The sequence below is a fragment of the Lipotes vexillifer genome, unplaced genomic scaffold, assembly GCF_000442215.2.
Source record: "Lipotes vexillifer unplaced genomic scaffold, Lipotes_vexillifer_v1.1 scaffold477, whole genome shotgun sequence".
NCBI lineage: Eukaryota > Metazoa > Chordata > Mammalia > Artiodactyla > Lipotidae > Lipotes > Lipotes vexillifer.
In genome coordinates, this window is record NW_006770652.1 from 5840344 (window position 1) to 5858740 (window position 18397).

An 18397-nucleotide genomic window follows, 5' to 3' on the forward strand; every position below is an offset into this window, starting at 1 on the left:
AGCAGGATTAAGCTTTTTTTAATTAAAAACTTTCTGACCTTGGATTGAAAAATTAATTTTTAAAAATAAAAGCAAAGAGATAAATCAAAGATCAAAGATACATATGAATGTATTTAAATCAATAAATTTAAAAATATTTACATCAACATAAAAATATACAAAATTTAAAGGCAAACGACAACCTTATGAATAAGTACTTGTTACTTATGACAAAGGAAAAAGTATTATATATATATATATAATATATATACATATATATAGCTCTTATAAACCAATAATAAGATCAATACTCAAATTTAAAGATAGATGGTAATGACAACAAATTTAAAAATACAAATAGCTAACCAACACATGAAAAACAATTATCCCCATTAATGATTTTTAAAAAAGTACAAATGCTTATTAAATTGATAATATCAGGTTATGGGCATGGTGAAAGAGGCTCTTATGCATTGCTAATGGCAGTGAAAAATGATTTAGTCTTTCTTTTTTTTTTAAACAAGTATTTAATATATTTATTTATTTATTTTTAAATTTTATTTATTTTTGGCCACGTTGGGTCTTCGTTGCTGCACGTGAGCTTTCTTTAGTTGCAGCGGGCGGGGGCTACTCTTCATTGTGGTGCGTGGGCTTCTCTCATTGCAGTGGCTTCTCTTGTTGCGGAGCATGGGCTCTAGGTGCATGGGCTTCAGTAGTTGCAGCATGCGGGCTCAGTAGTTGTGGCGCGCAGGCTCAGTACTTGTGGTGCACAGGCTTAGTTGCTCCATGGCATGTGGGATCTTCCCGGACCAGGGCTCAAACCCATGTCCCCTTGATTGGCAGGCGGATTCTTAACCACTGTGCCACCAGGGAAGTCCCTGATTTAGTCTTTCTGAAGAATAATTTAGCAGTATGTATTCATGCAAAAAAAAAAAAAAAATGTTCTGAGTCTCTATTATCCCAAGTTGGGGAGACACAGTATGGAAAAATAAATAGCCAGATCCCTGTTCTCATGAAGCTTTCATGTGAGTCAGATAAGTGAAGAAGATGATTTCAAATAGTAACCACTGTTACAAATGAAATAACCAACAGAATATGATAGAAAATGACTGGGAGGTGAAGGATGATGCTACTTAAGACTAAGAAGGCCTCTTTAAGGAGGTGACCTTTCAATCAGTCACTCATTTATTAAATGCCTTCATTTCGTCCAGCAACATTCTAAGGACGGGGGATTCCTGAAGTGAAGAGATGAGTTTCAGTCCTCAAGAAGCTCATAGCAATAGGGAAGACACGGACATAAAAACATGAAACAGCCTCATAGGTTAGAAGACAATAATGCCAAGAAAGGGCCACTAAGAAGTACAGAGGTGGGAGTGATGAAATTCACATCAATCAGGTAGGCCTCATTAAGAAGGCACATTCTATGCAGAGAAAAGGGAACCCTTGAACACTGTTGGTGGGAATGTAAATTGGTGCAGCCACTGTGGAAAACAGTATGATTATTTCTCAAAAAGCTAAAAATAGAACTATGATATGACCCAGTAATTCCACTCCTGAGTATATATCCAAAAAAATCAAAAACACCAGTTCAAAAAGATACATGCACCCCAGAGTTCATAACAGCATTATTTACACTTGCCAAGATATGGAAGCAACCTAAGTATGAATGGATAAAGAAGATATGATATATATACACAATGGAATACTACTCAGCCATAAAAAAGAACAAAATGTTGCCATTTGCAGCAACATGGATGGACTTGTAGGGCATTATGCTAAGTGAAATAAGTCAGACAGAAAAAGACAAATACTGTATGATATCACTTACATGTGGAATCTAAAAAATACAACTAGTGGGGGGGTGGAGTCAAGATAGCGGCATGGGAGGACATTGAGTTTGCGTCTCCTCAAAACTAGGGCACCTGCTGGATGCTGGTGGGGGACTTTGACACCCAAGGAGATGGGAGAAACCCTCAAGCGACCAGGTAGGACACGGGGAGAGTGAGAGGGGAGGAGAGGTGGAGACTGGACAGGACTGGTGCCCCTGAGGGGTGGCTGGGAGCGGGGAGGGGTTCCTTCGCCTGGAGAGACGCTTAGGGGCTCGGAGGATCATGGGGGAGTGTGCCTAGCATTTCTCCTGCCCAACTGGGCCCCCAGAAGCTGGCTGGGCTCCCAGACCGGGTCTGCTGCCCTCTGAGCCCCCCTCCGGGCTGTGTGGGACCTAGGACTTGTTGCACAAGTCCTCAACAAAATACTAGCAAACAGAATCCAACAACACATTAAAAGGATCATACACCATGAACAAGTGGGATTTATCCCAGGAATGCAAAGATTCTTCAATATATGCAAATCAATCAATGTGATACACCATATTAACAAATTGAAGGGGAAAAAACATATGCTCATCTCAATAGATGCAGAAAAAGTTTTTGACAAAATTCAACACTCATTTATGATAAAAACTCTCCTGAAAATGGGCATAGAGGGAACCTACCTCAACATAATATAGGCCATATATGACAAACCCACAGCAAACATCATTCTCAATGGTGAAAAACTGAAAGCATTTCCACTAAGATCAGGAACAAGACAAGGATATACACTCTTGCCACTCTTATTCAACATAGTTTTGGAAGTCCTAGCCATGGCAATCAGAGAAGAAATAAAAGGAATACAAATCGGAAAAGAAGAAGTAAAACTGTCACTGTTTGCAGATGACATGATACTATACATAGAAAATCCTAAAGATGCTACCAGAAAACTACTAGAACTAATCAATGAATTTGATAAGGTTGCAGGATACAAAATTAATTCACAGAAATCTCTTGCATTCCTATACACTAACAATGAAAAACCAGAAAGAGAAATTAAAGAAACAATCCCATTTATCATCGCAACAAAATGAATAAAATACCTAGGAATAAACCTACCTAAGGAGGTGAATGACTTGTACTCAGAAAACTATACAACACTGATGAAAGAAATCAAAGATGACATAAACAGATGGAGAAATATATTATGCTCCTGGACTGGAAGAATCAATATTGTAAAAATGTCTATACTACCCAAAGCAGTCTACAGAGTCAATGCAATCCCTATCAAATTATCAATGGCATTCTTTACAGAATTAGAACAAAAAATGTTACAATTTGTATAGAAACACAAAAGACCCCAAATAGCCAAAGCAATCTTGAGAAAGAAAAATGGAGCTGGAGGAATCAGGCTCCCAGACTTCGAATTATACTACAAAGCCACAGTAATCAAGACAGTATGGTACTGGCACAAAAACAGAAATATAGATCAATGGTACAGGATAGATAGCCCAGAGATAAACCCACGCATATATGGCCACCTAATTTATTTCAAGGGGGGCAAAAACATACAATGGAGAAAAGACAGCCTCTTCAATAAGTGGTGCTGGGAAAACTGGACAGCTACATGTAAAAGAATGAAATTAGAACATTCCCTAACACCACACACAAAAATAAACTCAAAATTTATTAAAGACCTAAATGTAAGACCGAATACTATAAAACTCTTAGAGGAAAATATAGGAAAAACACACTTTGACATAAACCACAGCAAGATCTTTTTTGACCCACCTCCTAGAGTAATGAAAATAAAAACAAAAATAAATAACTGGGACCTAATGAAACTTAAAAGCTTTTGCACAGCAAAGGAAACCATAAAAAAGATGAAACGATAACCCTCAGAATGGGAGAAAATATTTGCAAACAAAGCAACGGACAAAGGATTAATCTCCAAAATATTCTAACAGCTCATGAAGTGCAATATCAAAAAAACAAAGATCCCAATTAAAAAAATGGGCAGAAGACCTAAATAGACATTTCACCAAAGAAGGCGTACAGATGGCCCAGAGGCACATGAAAAGATGCTCAACATCACTAATTATTAGAGAAATGAAAATCAAAACTACAATGAGGTATCACTTCGCACTGGTCAGAATGGCCATCATCAAAAAATCTACAAACAATAAATCCTGGAGAGGGTGTGGAGAAAAGGGAACCCTTTTGCACTGTTGGTGGGAATGTAAATTGATACATCCACTGTGGAGAACAGTATGGAGTTTCCTTGAAAAACTAAAAATAGAACTACCATATGACCCAGCAATCCCACTACTGGGCATATACCCTGAGAAAACCATAATTCAAAAGGACACATGTACCCCAGTGTTCACTGCAGCACTATTTACAATAGCCAGGACATGGAAACAACCTAATGTCCAACCACAGATGAATGGATAAAGAAGATGTGGTGCATATATACGATGGAATATTACTCAGCCACAAAAAGGAACAAAACTGGGTCATTTGTAGAGATGTGAATGGACCTAGAGTCTGTCCTACAGAATGAAGTAAGCCAGAATGAGAAAAACAAATATCGTATATTAATTCATATATGTGGAACCTAGATAAATGGTACAGATGAACCTATTTGCAGGGCAGGAATAGAGACGTAGACATAGAGAAGAGACATGTGGACACAGGTGGGGAAGGGGAGGGTGGGACGAATTGGGAGATTAAGTTTGACATAAATACACCACCATGTGTAAAATAGATAGCTAGTGGGAACCTCCTGTACAGCACAGGGAGCTCAGCTCAGTGCTCTGTGATGACCTAGATGGGTGGGATGTGGGGGGAAGGGAGCTCCAAGAGGGAGGGGATATGGGTACACATATAGCTGATTCACTTCATTGTACCGCAGAAACTAACACAGCATTTTAAAGCAGTTATACACAAAAAAAAGAAGAAGAAAAAAAGAACTAGTGAATATAACAAAAAGAAGCTGAATCCAATATAGAGAACAAATTAGTGGTTACCAGTGGGGAGGGTGTCAATATAGAGATGGGGGAGTGGGAGGCACAAACCACTGGGTGTAAGATAGGCTCAAGGATGTGCTGTAGAACACGGGGAATAGAGCCAGTATTTTGTTTCAGCTATACAAATGTAAATGCAAAGTAACCTTTAAAATTATATTAAAAAATGTCAAATCAAAAAAAAGAAGGCATATTCTAGTCAAGACTTGACTAGATGCATGAGGAAGAGGTCTTTGAATAGCTGGGAGAGGTGGTGATGGACAAGGGCCCTGAGGGGACAGCATGATGAGCTAAGGGAGAGTGAGGCAAAATGTCATACTAGGGAGTCTGGATTTCACTGCAGCTACAAGGAGCCATTTTACTCAGGGTGGATGGGGAAGGTAATCTGATCATAGGGGAAAAATGTGCAATGGGGGATAGGCAGTTAATCGTTTTCTCTGCAGTCTAAATGAGATAGTATTTCTAAAGAAAGATCCTTTAAATAAATGTTTGAGGCTTCTAAGTCAATAATTCAATCTCTCAGAATTTATCTTGAGAAAATCTCAACCTCAAAGCAATTCCCTGGCCTCCGTATACTCCTGAATCAAGCACATGCACTTGTGTGTGAATCACACACACTCAGAGTAACATACATAAACTTTTCTTTGCAGGTATCCCCATCAACCAAATTATTTCCAACACCTTCCCACCTCCTCCTTTACTGACAGCCAAAAAGCCTGTGTTACACCTATACAAAGAACAGGTGGCGGGCTTCCCTGGGGGCGCAGTGGTTGAGAGTCCGCCTGCCAATGCAGGGCACAGGGGTTCGTGCCCCAGTCCGGGAAGATCCCACATGCCACAGAGCAGCTGGGCCCGTGAGCCATGGCCGTTGAGCCTGCGTGTCCGGAGCCTGTGCTCCGCAACGGGAGAGACCACAGTAGTGAGAGGCCCGCGTACCGCAAAAAACAAAAAGAACAGGTGGCAAGTTTGCTGAACAAAACCAGGTTTGCCTGTACAGGAAAGGAGATGACAGTTGGCATGTTATTAGCAAATCTTTTTAATTCTACCATTTTAAAAGCCTTTAATGTATTTTGCTTTATTTGAAAATTCAGCACCTTACCCCCTGCATGATTTTTAATTATCTTAACCCCTCCTCTGTCTTACACACATTTCTGGCATTCTGGCATGGTTCTGCTATGTTTGAAGAAGCTGGGTTCTCCCATCTTTTTTTTTTTTTTTTTCCAAATACACTTCCACTCAACCTTTAGTATACCTGTTTTGTAAATTCAAATTTTGAAAATATTAAATGTGCCTAGAAAAAATGTCACGCCTACTACATGAATCAACATTTCAGTATTATTACCAAGTCAAACTCTCCCTTTGATCATAAGCCGCCTACACAGAAAAGGTTCCCAGCACAACATATAAATGCCCCTAAGGTTTACCTGACATCCTTCTCTCATTGTGGTTTTCTTCATAAATAGTCAGAACTGAATCGCGACACACATGAGACCCGGGGAGTGACAGATACTCAACCGTAAATTTTGCCATACTGCTTGGTGAAACTCTGAGCACCCAAGAACATTCCAGTTTTCCTCTATAATCCAGTGGATATCTTGGAGAGGAAAAAAAGCCTCTGGGCTCTTCCAGCTCCACTTCAGAGTAACAGTCTATGATTCAGAACATAGGGACACCAGGGACCACATAAATAAGACAAAGAAAAATGAGATTTTATCATAAACTTGAATAATTTAGGCTCGCAAGAAGAAAATTGAAACAATTACCATCAGTTACAAGTTCTTGGGTAAAATGATCATCCCATTTAATGTGTTCTACTTTTGTGAAATGAGGTTGTAGAAGTACAATTTAAACAATAATTACTTAAAATGACTTTTAACTGAATTTTAAAAATTTCTTAGAAAATGCACAGTGGACTGCGTTGCATCCTCTAATCCCAGCCTGTTTTCATTTTTTCCCTTCTTTGAGATGCAACTGAAGATCTGTTCCTAAAAGCTTCAGTGACTTCGCTGAGCACTTATCTTGCTGGGACAAATGATTACATTCATGGAGCTTGTGACTGAGATCAAGAAAAGGAACTGAATCATATAAAGTCATGAATTCCCAACCACTCACTAATTTTGGTAAATGGGGTAACAATTTCAAAAAACCATTGCTAAGATTCATTCATTCCCTTGTGTAAAAAGCAAGTGGTGGGAGTGGGTAGGTGTTAAATATGGCAGAATCCTAACACTTTTTCTCATAGAATATTCATAGAAGTAAAACAAAACAATACCCTTTTATATGTAAAACTTTGCAAGTTCTTTGGTATGCATAAGTATTTCTGAACACATACAAATGAGAAATATCTTCTCTGCATTTTAACAATGTTCATTTTCTAATAGTCTGAATGGGACAGTTCAAAGAACACACTTGATGGTCACTACACCACAACACTTACTGACCCTCATCATGGGTCATACCATCCCTATTCTAAGTGCTTAACATGCATTAACTTACTTTGGTACTCATTGAAATTATTCAGTCATCAAAATCATTAGGTTTTATGATCTTAAACCTAAGTCTGCTTTCCATCTCAACCCCAATTCCATATTTAATTTAATCTAAATATGACTCTTTGACTCTTGTTTTGACTCCTGACTCTTGTGTTGTCAGAACGTACCACCCATAACTGGTCCCTGAGTTACTCCACTTCATTCCTAGAAGATTTTAGCAGTCATTTTCTCCAACACTATTCTTACCATCTATCTTGCTGATTTCAATAGCCATACAGATGATGTTTCCAGCACTGAATCTTTTCAGTTTCTCAACTTTCTTCCAATGATCTTGTCCTTCACCTGACCTCCAAAGGGTCAGCCCCTAGAGACCTGGTCATTAGCAATAACTGTAAGCCTTGCATAAACTCAATTTCAAGAACCACCATCTCCAACCACAACCTTCTATTTTTCAGCTTACACCAATACTCCTTCACCTTTTGAGACTTGTAATTCATCTATCCCACCACCTTTTCTTGTTCCTTAACTTTTCATCCTTGCTTCACTCTTTTCCTAGCTTAAATTCCAACCATCCATCATTTTAATCTCTTCCTCATACACACTCTCAATTCCCTTATACTCTTGTATACTTGGAAAACCCCACTGTGATTGAATCTACTGTCCACCTGGGCTGCATCTATGTGGTATGCCTCAGTGTCTCCAGAGGAAAACATACAACCAAACTAACTGATTAGTCTCCCTCTAAATTTATGATCATTCATCTCAGAGGCTTTTATGCTGCCAAACAATTCTACGACATTTTCGTATTCCATGCATTTGGTCACTTTTTTCGAGAACTGTTTACTACTTTCTCCTTTTTCTCTCAAAACCCTCAGAGCCTCTCCCACAATCCTCTGTTTCATGTGCTAAGAAAATATAAGCAATTAGAGGAGAACTGCCGTTCCCATTCCCACATGTACCCATACAACAGCAGCAGTGCCTAAATATTGTTCTTTCCATCTGGCGACTATGGATAAACTGCACTTTGCTCCTATCCAAGACCAGCCCTTCCACCTGGACACTAGATCTCATCCACTTTCTTCTACTGAAGGTCATCACTCTAGCAAGTCTCCCCTTTCACTCTTGCATCCTTTTCAATTTTCCTCCAACTCTTTCTAGTTGTCTATTGGGCTTGAGTGTATATGGGAGTACATGGGGCAGGGATGGATGAAAAGGGAAAGATCCTGACCATTTTTGGAAACCAAGAATGATGGTATCATGGAACTTTTATCTTCTTATAAATCTATCACAGACATCTAAATCTCCAGTTCCTTTTTGCTTTTAACTAAAAATAAAAATCCTATTAGCAAACAGACACTGACAATTGGGGGAGAGTTCAGAGAGACACTAACACTGATACTCGTCTTGGTCATCTAATATCCAGAGTCTTTATCTAGCAAGATACCTGAAAGCCTAAGGGCCTTTGTTCATGTAGCAATAAATAGCTCAGAGGTCAGAATAATTCTATGAACTTCTCCAAAATTCAAGCACTGTTCACAACCACAAGACTTTTTTAAATTTTTTATTTATTTTTTTTACCTGTAACAGCTGTATCTATGGGGTAGAAAAGATCCCTAGACAGTAACAATAACAACTCTCCTGTCTTTCAGCTTAAATTACCAACCAGAATGAAGACACAGTTTATGGTATTCCAAAGAAAATTCATGAACCCAGATGAGCAATGCTTTTTGCTAAATTCTTAATAGCTATATTAATGGCATAACATGAACATCTACTACCTGGCCCAGATGCACTGTCTCTTGAAGGTGTGGGTGGTGGCAATTGTTGTCTTGTTAAGATTTTGCTTTCTTTATTTATCTGAAGTAAAACAGGACCTGCATCTGGGGAGAACATGTTAAAAGTAAATAAAGATGAAAGCCTAAGGACAAAATGTAGTTTGTTCCAGAGCAGATTTTTTTCAAAGAGAATGCAAATCTAGGATTAAAGCAGCCTCAGGAAATGTCAGTTTTACCATAACTCTGCCTAAGGAAGAACTTATTCTTACAGAATTTTAATGTGTATTTTAATGTGTTTAGAAACTAAAATAAATAAAATAGTATATTATGGTCTTCTCTTTCATAATGCTGATTTCCACCACTCTCACCTCTCCCAAACCCACTCGAAAAAAAAGAGGCACCTTTTTATAATATCTGAAAAATATTTACCTTTGACTCTGGATTGAATCCAGTCCAAGAAGACACTCACCCTGGCAAATACGCCTGGCTTCCTTGGCTGGGGACAGCTGGCTCCCCAGCTGACAATGCCATAGAGGACAAAGGGAGCTTTTTCATGTTTACATACTAATGGCCCACCAGAATCTCCCTGAAACACCAAGAAAACATGTTCTAAAATTGCTTTAATCAGAACTCCTGCTTTCAGTTTTGAAACAGGAATAATCAGTAATTTATTCATAATATATTTCTTTAATTTCTTAAAGATTTATTTTTATCAATTTGTATACCTTAGAATACTTAGACTTAAATAAATGAAATCACAAATAAGAGAAATGAAAGAGGAGACATTACAACTGGTACCACAGAAATACAAGGGATCATAAGAGACCACTATGAACAACTATAAACCGAAAAATTGGATAAACTTAGAAGAAATAAACTCCTAGAAACATATCACCTACTAATACCAAATCAAGAGGAAAAAGAAAATCATAACAGACCAATACAAGAAAGGAGATTGAATCAGTAATCAAGAACATCCCAACAAAGAAAAGCCTAGGACCAGATGGCTTCACTAGTGAATTTTACTAAACATTTAAACAAGAATTCTTCTCAAAGTCTACCCAAAAACTGGAGGAGGGAATACTCCAAAACTCATTTTATGAGGTCAGCATTACCCTCATACTAAAGCCAGAAAAGAACACTGCAAAAAAAGATAATTAGGCCCATATCCTTAATGAACATAGATGTAAACCGCCCCCCCCAAAATACTAGCATACTGAATTCAACAGTATATTAAATGGATCAGTCACCATAATCAAGTGGGATTTATTCCAGTGATGCAAGGGTGGTTCAACATATGCAAGTCAATAAATGTGAAAGTTAAAATCGTATCATCATCTCAATAGTACAAAAAAGCATTTGACAAAATGCAACATTCTTGCATGATTAATAACTCTCAACAACTTGGGTATAAACAAAACATACCTCAACATAAAAAAGGCCATATATAACAAACTCACAGCTGACACTCTACTCAACAGTGAAAGGTTGAAAGCTGTTCCTCTAAGAGTAGGAATAACACAAAGGTGCTCACCCTCACCAAGCCTATTCAATATAGTCTGAAAGTCCTAGCCAGAGCAATCAGGCAAGAAAGTCTTTTTATACAGAAAGTCTTAAAGGCTCCACCAAAAAACTGTCAGAACTTATCAATGAATACAGTAAAGTTTCAGGATACAAAATATAGAAGTCAGCTGTGTCTCTATACACCACCAACACACACACACACACACACACACATATATATAAAAATCCCATGTACAATAGCATCAAAAGAATAAAATACTTTGGAATAAATTTAACCAAGGAGGTAAAAGGTCTCTATACTGAAAACTATGACTTTGATGAAAAAATTAAAGACACAAAGAAATGGAAAGATATCCCACATTCATGAATTTGAAGAATTAATATTGTTAAAATGTCCACACTACTCAAAACCAGCTATAGATTCAATGCAGTCCATATAAAAATTTCAATGGCATTTTCCACAGAAATAGAGAAAAACAATCCTAAAATTCACATGGAACCACAAAGACCCTCACATAGTCAAAGCAATCCTGAGAAAGAACAAAGCTGGAGGCATCACATTTCCTGATTTCAAAATATATTACAAATTTATATTAATCAACACAGTATGGTACTGGCATAAAAACAGACACACAGACCAATGAGACAGAATTGTGAGCCCAGAAAAAACCCTCATTTATATAGTTAACTAATATTTGAAAAAGAAGCAAATAATACTCAATGGGGAAAAACTAGTTTCTTCAATAATGGTGTTGGGAAAACTGGATAACCACATGCAGAGGAATAAAATTGAACCCTTATTTTACATCACAAAAATTAACTTGAAATAGATTAAAGACTTAAACATAAGACCCCAAATGGCAGGACTTCTAGAAGAAAACACAGGGAAAAGCTCCTCTGACTTTGTTTTTGGCAACAGTTTTTTTGGATATGAAACCAAAAGCACAAGCAACAGGGCCAAAAATCAGTAAGTGGGACTACATCAAGCTAAAAGGCTTCTGCACATCAGAAGAAATAATCAACAAAATGAAAATGCAACCCATGGAACGGGAGAAAATATTTTCAAACCATATATCTGATAGGCGGTTAATATCCAAAATTATAGAACTCATACAAATCAACAACAAAAAAATGCAATTTATAAATAGGCAGAGGATCTGAATAGATATTTTTCCAAAGAAGATATACAGATGGCCAACAGGTACATGAAAATGTGCTCAACATCACGAGAATGCAAATCAAAATCACAATGAGATATCACCTCATACCTGTTTGATCAGCTATCATCAAAAAGACAAGAAATAAACAGTGTTTACAAGGATGTGGAAAAAATGAGAATCCTTTTGCACCATTGGTGGGAATATAAATTGGTATATCACTGTGGAAAATAGAATTAAAAATAGAACTACCATATGATACATCAATCCCAGTTCTGGGTATATAGCCAAAGGAAATAAAAATAGGATACTGAAGAGGTATCTGCACCCCCATGTTTACTGCAGCTTTATTTGCATTAGCCAAGATATGGAAACAACCTATTTTTCTGTCAAAGGATGAATGGATAAAGAAGATGTATGGAGTATATGTGTGTGTGTATTATATATATATATATATATATATATATATATATATATGTCTATATGTCTATTTGTTTACTTATTTGTTTATTTATTCAGCCATGAGAATACTGAATACTAAAATGGAATATTATTCAGCCATGAGAAAGAAGGAAATCCTGTCATTTGCGACAACATGGATAATCCTTGAGAACAATATGTTAAGTGAAAAGTGAGACAGTGAAAGACAATTACTGTATGATATCACATATACATGAGACCTAAAAAATAGGAAAAATGGGAAGATGCTGGTCAAAGGGTATAAACTTCCAGCTGTAAGATTAACAGGTTCTAGGGATCTTATGTACAGCATGGTGATGTAGTTATCAATACTGTATTGCTTACTTGAAAGCTGCTAAGAGAGTAGATCATAAGTGTTCTCAGCACAAGAAAGAAATGATAATTATGTGAGGTGATGAAGGTGTTAACTAACCCTACTATGGTAAGCATTTCACAATACCTAAGTGTATCAAAATCATCACATTGTACATTTTAAATTTATAAAATTTTATGTCAATTATATCTCAATAAAGCTGAAAAAAAAACAAGCTTTAAAACATAGGATTTGCATTTTTTTAAGATAGGCTTTCTGATTTTTCATCAGGGATTTTTTTTTTTTTTTGACACAAATGTACTTAGGACCAAACTAAACCTTTAATTTAATTGTCTTCTTATAAAATAAACTGAGCTGATAACATATTTGAGATAAGTGTTTATTTTATATGAATAATTTCACAGGAGAAATCCTGAACTGAGAATAGGAGACAGATTCCTTAATCTGTAATGTAGAACAATTAACATTTTCTCTGGGCCTAATTTTTTTCCCACATAATTTAAGATTATACTTAGGAGCCCCTTCCAGTTTGAAAATAGTCTGATTTGTCAAATCAGGTGTTTTTTTATTCAATCATTCATTCAGTATGAACACATACCCAATATAGAATTTTTCAGTCAATTACAAACATTTTGTGATACAGAAGGAGCTTGTCTAATTTATCTTTTATGGTCAGCACTTATTACAGGGCCTCGCACATGGTAAATCTTCAAGAAACAAATGGTACCTACTGATATTTTAAAAGTTATTCGGTGCCTACTGTGAGCCAGGCATTCTGGAAAAGAATGTAAACGAATTAGATGGTGATAATAGCCGTAAAGAAAATGTTCAGAGTGAAAAGTTGAGAACAATGGTAGCTGTGTGTATGCTTACACATGCATGTATATATTTGTAGTTTCAATAACATTTGAGCTCGTACATGAAAAATAAGGAGGTGGATTTTCAAAAACCTGGAGGAATAGCATTTTAATGCAGAATTAGTATCTGAGCTAAGGCCCCAACTTAGACAAGGATGTGGCAAGTTTGAGGTCAGAAGGCAATCGATGTGGCTGAAAAATAGTAAGCAAGAGGAGAGGAATAAGAACTAGACTGGAAAAGTCAGCAAGAACAGAACATGTATCACTCTGTGAAGACAAAGATCAATGGCAGGCCAAAGAACTTGAGATTAAAAAAAAAAATCTAAAATTTGTTGTGAGCAAAAAACCACAGGATTCTACACTGTGTATCTGAAACTCCCATGTCTCTGCATTCCAACATTCTGATGTTCACCTTCCTGGATGAGAAATTACATTAGCAGGTCCATTACCCCTGAGTATGCACAGGAGGGTAAAAACCCTTTTTGGGGGTAAAAACCAATTACCTAATAGAAATATTAGAGTCTGTTTCATCAAAGCAAGTTGTCACCCTTTTAGTAATTCGGTATTCTTTATAAAAGAAAGCTAGCCATATCTAGTCAGAATCTCTCCTATTTTCCTTGCTTTGTAGTGGCTGTAAATTTGGTCACACTGCAGTGAAAGTGACAGCTGGATGTAGCTGAAATAAACATAGGTACCAACCGAGATTATGGTATTTGGGTCACCTCTGACATGGACCTATTTGCTCTCTTGATAGATTAAGCTCTTCCCTTAATGTTACATGCTGTTAAACATGACAGAGACAGCAGAGCCATTTGCAATTTTCTTGATGTGAAAAAGAAAGAAAAACCATCCCTCAAAAGGGGGAGAATGAACACATTAATTCAGAGTACTTTTCTATTGGATTTTTATAATATAACAGTAATGTCCTCTAGCAGATGGTGTGAGTGCCCTTCCCATATTCCTCGGACCTTCCAGTCCATGCCGGCTGTATGCCTGAGGGCCCTTGCCCTGTCCACCCCAGCCATAAGGCTGCTCAGACTGTAGGAAATGCTCCCCTGCAGCCCTCCAACTGTGACCCTGGGGAAGCTCCCTCAACCCTCCAAGGGGAGGGGATAAATATACTGCGTGTGTTTTGCATCACTGCCAGAGTTTTGCTGCAGGATTCAGCTCAGTCCCTCCCTGTGGTAGTTGGCTTCATAGCACATTAATAGCACATCAATAGATGGGCTGCCTTCCCTTCCCTGTACCACCTCCTCACATTTCTACCAGTGATATTTGTACTTTCTAAGCAGACTGTTGCCCTTGAATCCTCCTCTCAGAGTCTGCTTCTGAAGAATGCAAATTACAATATGCAACATAAAACAGAATTTGGGTAGTGCTTGACACAAGAAAAGAGTTTAACTACACTGAATTTATATTCAATGTTAAGAGGGGACCTCCTTCCTTCTCTCCTCATTTTTTCCAATGGAAAGACTTCTATCCAGATTAAAGCCCAGTTTTCTCCCCACAGAGGTGGTATCCATTGGTTTCTGTTTCTTTGTGGCCAGGGGTGTGGGGGGAGCAGGGGAGGACTATCAAAAAGCTGCAACTCAAGATTCATTCTTTCTTCCCTCTCTACTCTAGACCAATATGAAATGATACAACAATCTGGAGAAGTGTGTCTGCTCTACAGACCCCAACTTTCCCTTAGGCAGGCTGCCTCAAGTCCAGACTAGGTGTTCAAGGTGGGCTGCTTAGTGTTGGAAACACTTTTTGGTTGCATACCTAAGGCATATTCCTCAGTCGGCTTTGTGGATATTAGAGCTGGTGTTTTGTAATCCTTTTGCCCGTATCCTTTTTCCTAGTTGATTCTGAACTTGCCAATAGCATGCTTGCCCAACTGACGTGTGAATACATCTGCACAGCTTCGTGCCTCTAGGATATCACTAAAATTAAACTACTGCTTTGTGATTTGTTTTCCGCTGCATATGAAAACCATTTTTTCAAAGGTTCTCATTTTCTTCATGATTATTTTTATTTTATTCTGTGGTAGAAAATTAAGTGTGAGTACCCAGGAGTTTAGTAATAATTTGAAACAATAAAACTCTTAAGGCATAAGTAGGATACACTAATTTATAATCCGTATTTGCTCATTCCCCTTTCACCAAAGCTTTAAGTATATCTGAACACATCTTCCCACCTGCAGACCAGTTCAGTGGTGTTGCCCTCTCCTACCTTCTCACGGGCTCCTCTGTGTACCCACTTCCCCTCTTACTGATGGCTGCTTCTGTCTCCTCTCTGCCATCTCAGCAAATTTGGACTAAGTAATTCACTCTTCCTGTTGTCCTACTGGCTTTCGAGTAGGGGTGTGGTGTGATGCTGCAGGCACAGGCCAAGATGCTTGTCTGTGGCTTTGAGAGTAGATTCTTCCTGTCTAAGGAGACTCTCCAACAGATGACAACTTCCTATCTTCCTCTGCAAAATTAGAATCCTCTCACCTGACCCACATCTCTCCCTCCAGATGCTGCAAAGCCAGCACAGATCATCTTCTCTGTAATCCCTCCTGGATGGGCAGAATAGTAAGTGCGTTCGCAGACCTCTCTTTCTAACACGAGCACTTGAATCTGCTGTAAGCGACTCGCTAGGCCACCATCTAAGAAATAGATTCAGAAAGAGAGGTTGATAATGAAGTAAGCAACAAGTGGTGTTAAAGAAATATATTTAAGTTCAGACTTGCTGTACACCGACACAGCTGCCATCATTTGGTTTTGCCTAAACTGATGCAGAATTCTGAATCCAAACACAGTGTTTTGTGCAGGACACACCAGATGTGACATCTTGGTGAAGAAAATCCATTGGCAGGAGAAACAAGATCAGAAACACTTTTTTTCTAGCTTAATTCTGATTTAAATTTCAGTGTTTCAAATATTGCTATTAAGAATTCAGAAAGAGAAGTTCAGTAAGATATGAATTGGTGTCACAGATAATTTATATTATAAATGTAAGGCCAACTGGCCCGAGGCAGGGGAACGCAATCAGATTCACAGGTTGCATCAGACAGAAACTCTCCGGACCACCCAGTTCCAGAAACTGACCTGGAGACTTTCCGGACCACCCAGTTCCAGGAACTGACCTGGGGACTTTCCACCCGGCCCAGCCTTCCCGCCTTTCGAGGGGTGGGACTAACAGTCCCCCGCGATGCCTGAAAAGACCACCAAATAAGGAATACCCTGTGCCCTCCCGGATTCACCACACCCCTTTCCCTTCTTGCCCTATAAATTCTGCCCAAACCCTCGCCCGGACGTGACTTCTCTGGCCCCTTTCTCTCTGTCCAGTGAACCTTGCCCGGGAGCGCTCCCTAATAAAGCTCACTTGAAGCTTTCCTCTGTTTCGCGGTGCCCTTTGTTAAGATCTGACCTTACAATATATATATATATGTTTATATATTTTTACAGGTACAGTTGACCCTTGAACAACACAGTTTTGAACTGCACCGGTCCACTTATACTCAGATATTTTTCAATAGTAAATACTGCAGTACTACTCGGTTTGTGGTATGTAGGGCTGACTATAAATGACACTTGAATTAACCCCCGCATTGTTCAAAGGTCAACTGTAAATATTTTATGTAAACATATATTATAACTACATAACAATAATATATTTATGTGATTTCCAATTGTAACAGGGAAGAGCCAAATCAGACTACATGTTGGATCTGTTTCTTTTACTTTAACCTTTGCTTTCTGCAGCTTTTACTCACTGAAAGGGTACTGTCTGTACATAATGGCCTGCCTCGGGGAACCCTGCCCCTCTGCTTGAATATTAAAACAAAGTGCCTTTGTTCGGGGGAGCATCCGGACCCTGCCCACCTGTGGATGGCTACAAGAAAGAAGAAATTAACACATCCCCTCCCCGAGGCTGGCCATTCCAGGTGATATTTGCAAAATTTATGGCCATTTTACTTTACTTCCTCATCTCCTCCCCGTCTCTGTGCTATAAAAGAAACTGGCATCCAAACCCCATAAGATGGTTTTTCAGAGACACTAGTCTGCCATCTTCTTGGTCTGCGGGCTTTTCAAATAAAGTCGTATTCCTTGCCTCAGTGCCTCGTCTCTGATTCTTTGGACTGTGGTGTGGCGAGCAGAGTGAGCTTGGACTCGGTAGCACTCATATAAAACAAAACTATATTTCTTTTGTTCCTTTTATTATCACTGAGGCCTAATCTCAACTCTAATTTAAGATGACACTGATGATGAACACTAAAGAATTTCTTCTCCCGCCTGGCCCTCAGGCAGGTCTATGTTAACACGTGTTGTGCGTGACTTATTCTATCACTTTAGATTTATGACTAATTAAAAAAAGGTAAGTTCAGTATTTGATAGCCCTATAACTTTTTGAAAAAAATTAATAAAAATTACTTTACATTTATGTAAATAGTATCTTATATTTTATTTATATTTACATTTATGTAAATAGTTCCTTAATACATCTATAAAGCTTTTTACTCTAAGCTATTAATACTCACAACAACATTGTGAGGTGGGCTGTCACACTAATCTCACACATGAAAAAGCCAGAGCTCTGAAGATTTAATCACACAGCACCTATGGGACAGAACTAGGACCTAGCCTAGGTCTAACTCTTAAATCTTATTTTTTTTTAATGTAGTAATCTAATACATAGATAATTTAATGTATTTAAAATCCTCTTTTCAGGGACCATCCCTAACAATGTTGCTTATTATCATGTCTCAAAATTGAGAACTTGTTTTCTCTCTGAGACTGAAAGACTGAATTCACCTTTTATAAAACTGTAACCACCTCCGTCGTCTGGTGGTCATGGAGTTGGTGAAGGTTGAAGATGTTAAAGAACAGGCACATTTATTCAAGGACTTTGAGGCCAGTGAGTCAATAAAAATTTACTGACTGTTTCCTCTATGCTAGGTAGATGCTGAGTCCTGGGGAGAGAGCAGTAAATTAGGCAGAGATCTGCCTTCCAGAG

At 38.2% G+C, this 18397-nt stretch overlaps 1 protein-coding gene across 1 annotated transcript in view; it reads right to left on the reverse strand.

Moving 5' to 3' along the window:
- The window catches only part of OVCH1 (ovochymase 1), an 85782-nt gene that overhangs the window by 34097 nt on the left and 33288 nt on the right, over positions 1-18397 (reverse strand). Inside the window, 4 exon segments of the mRNA XM_007446312.1 lie at positions 6241-6465; positions 9087-9182; positions 9513-9669; positions 15892-16046. Coding sequence (XP_007446374.1) covers positions 6241-6465; positions 9087-9182; positions 9513-9669; positions 15892-16046 — 633 coding nt within the window.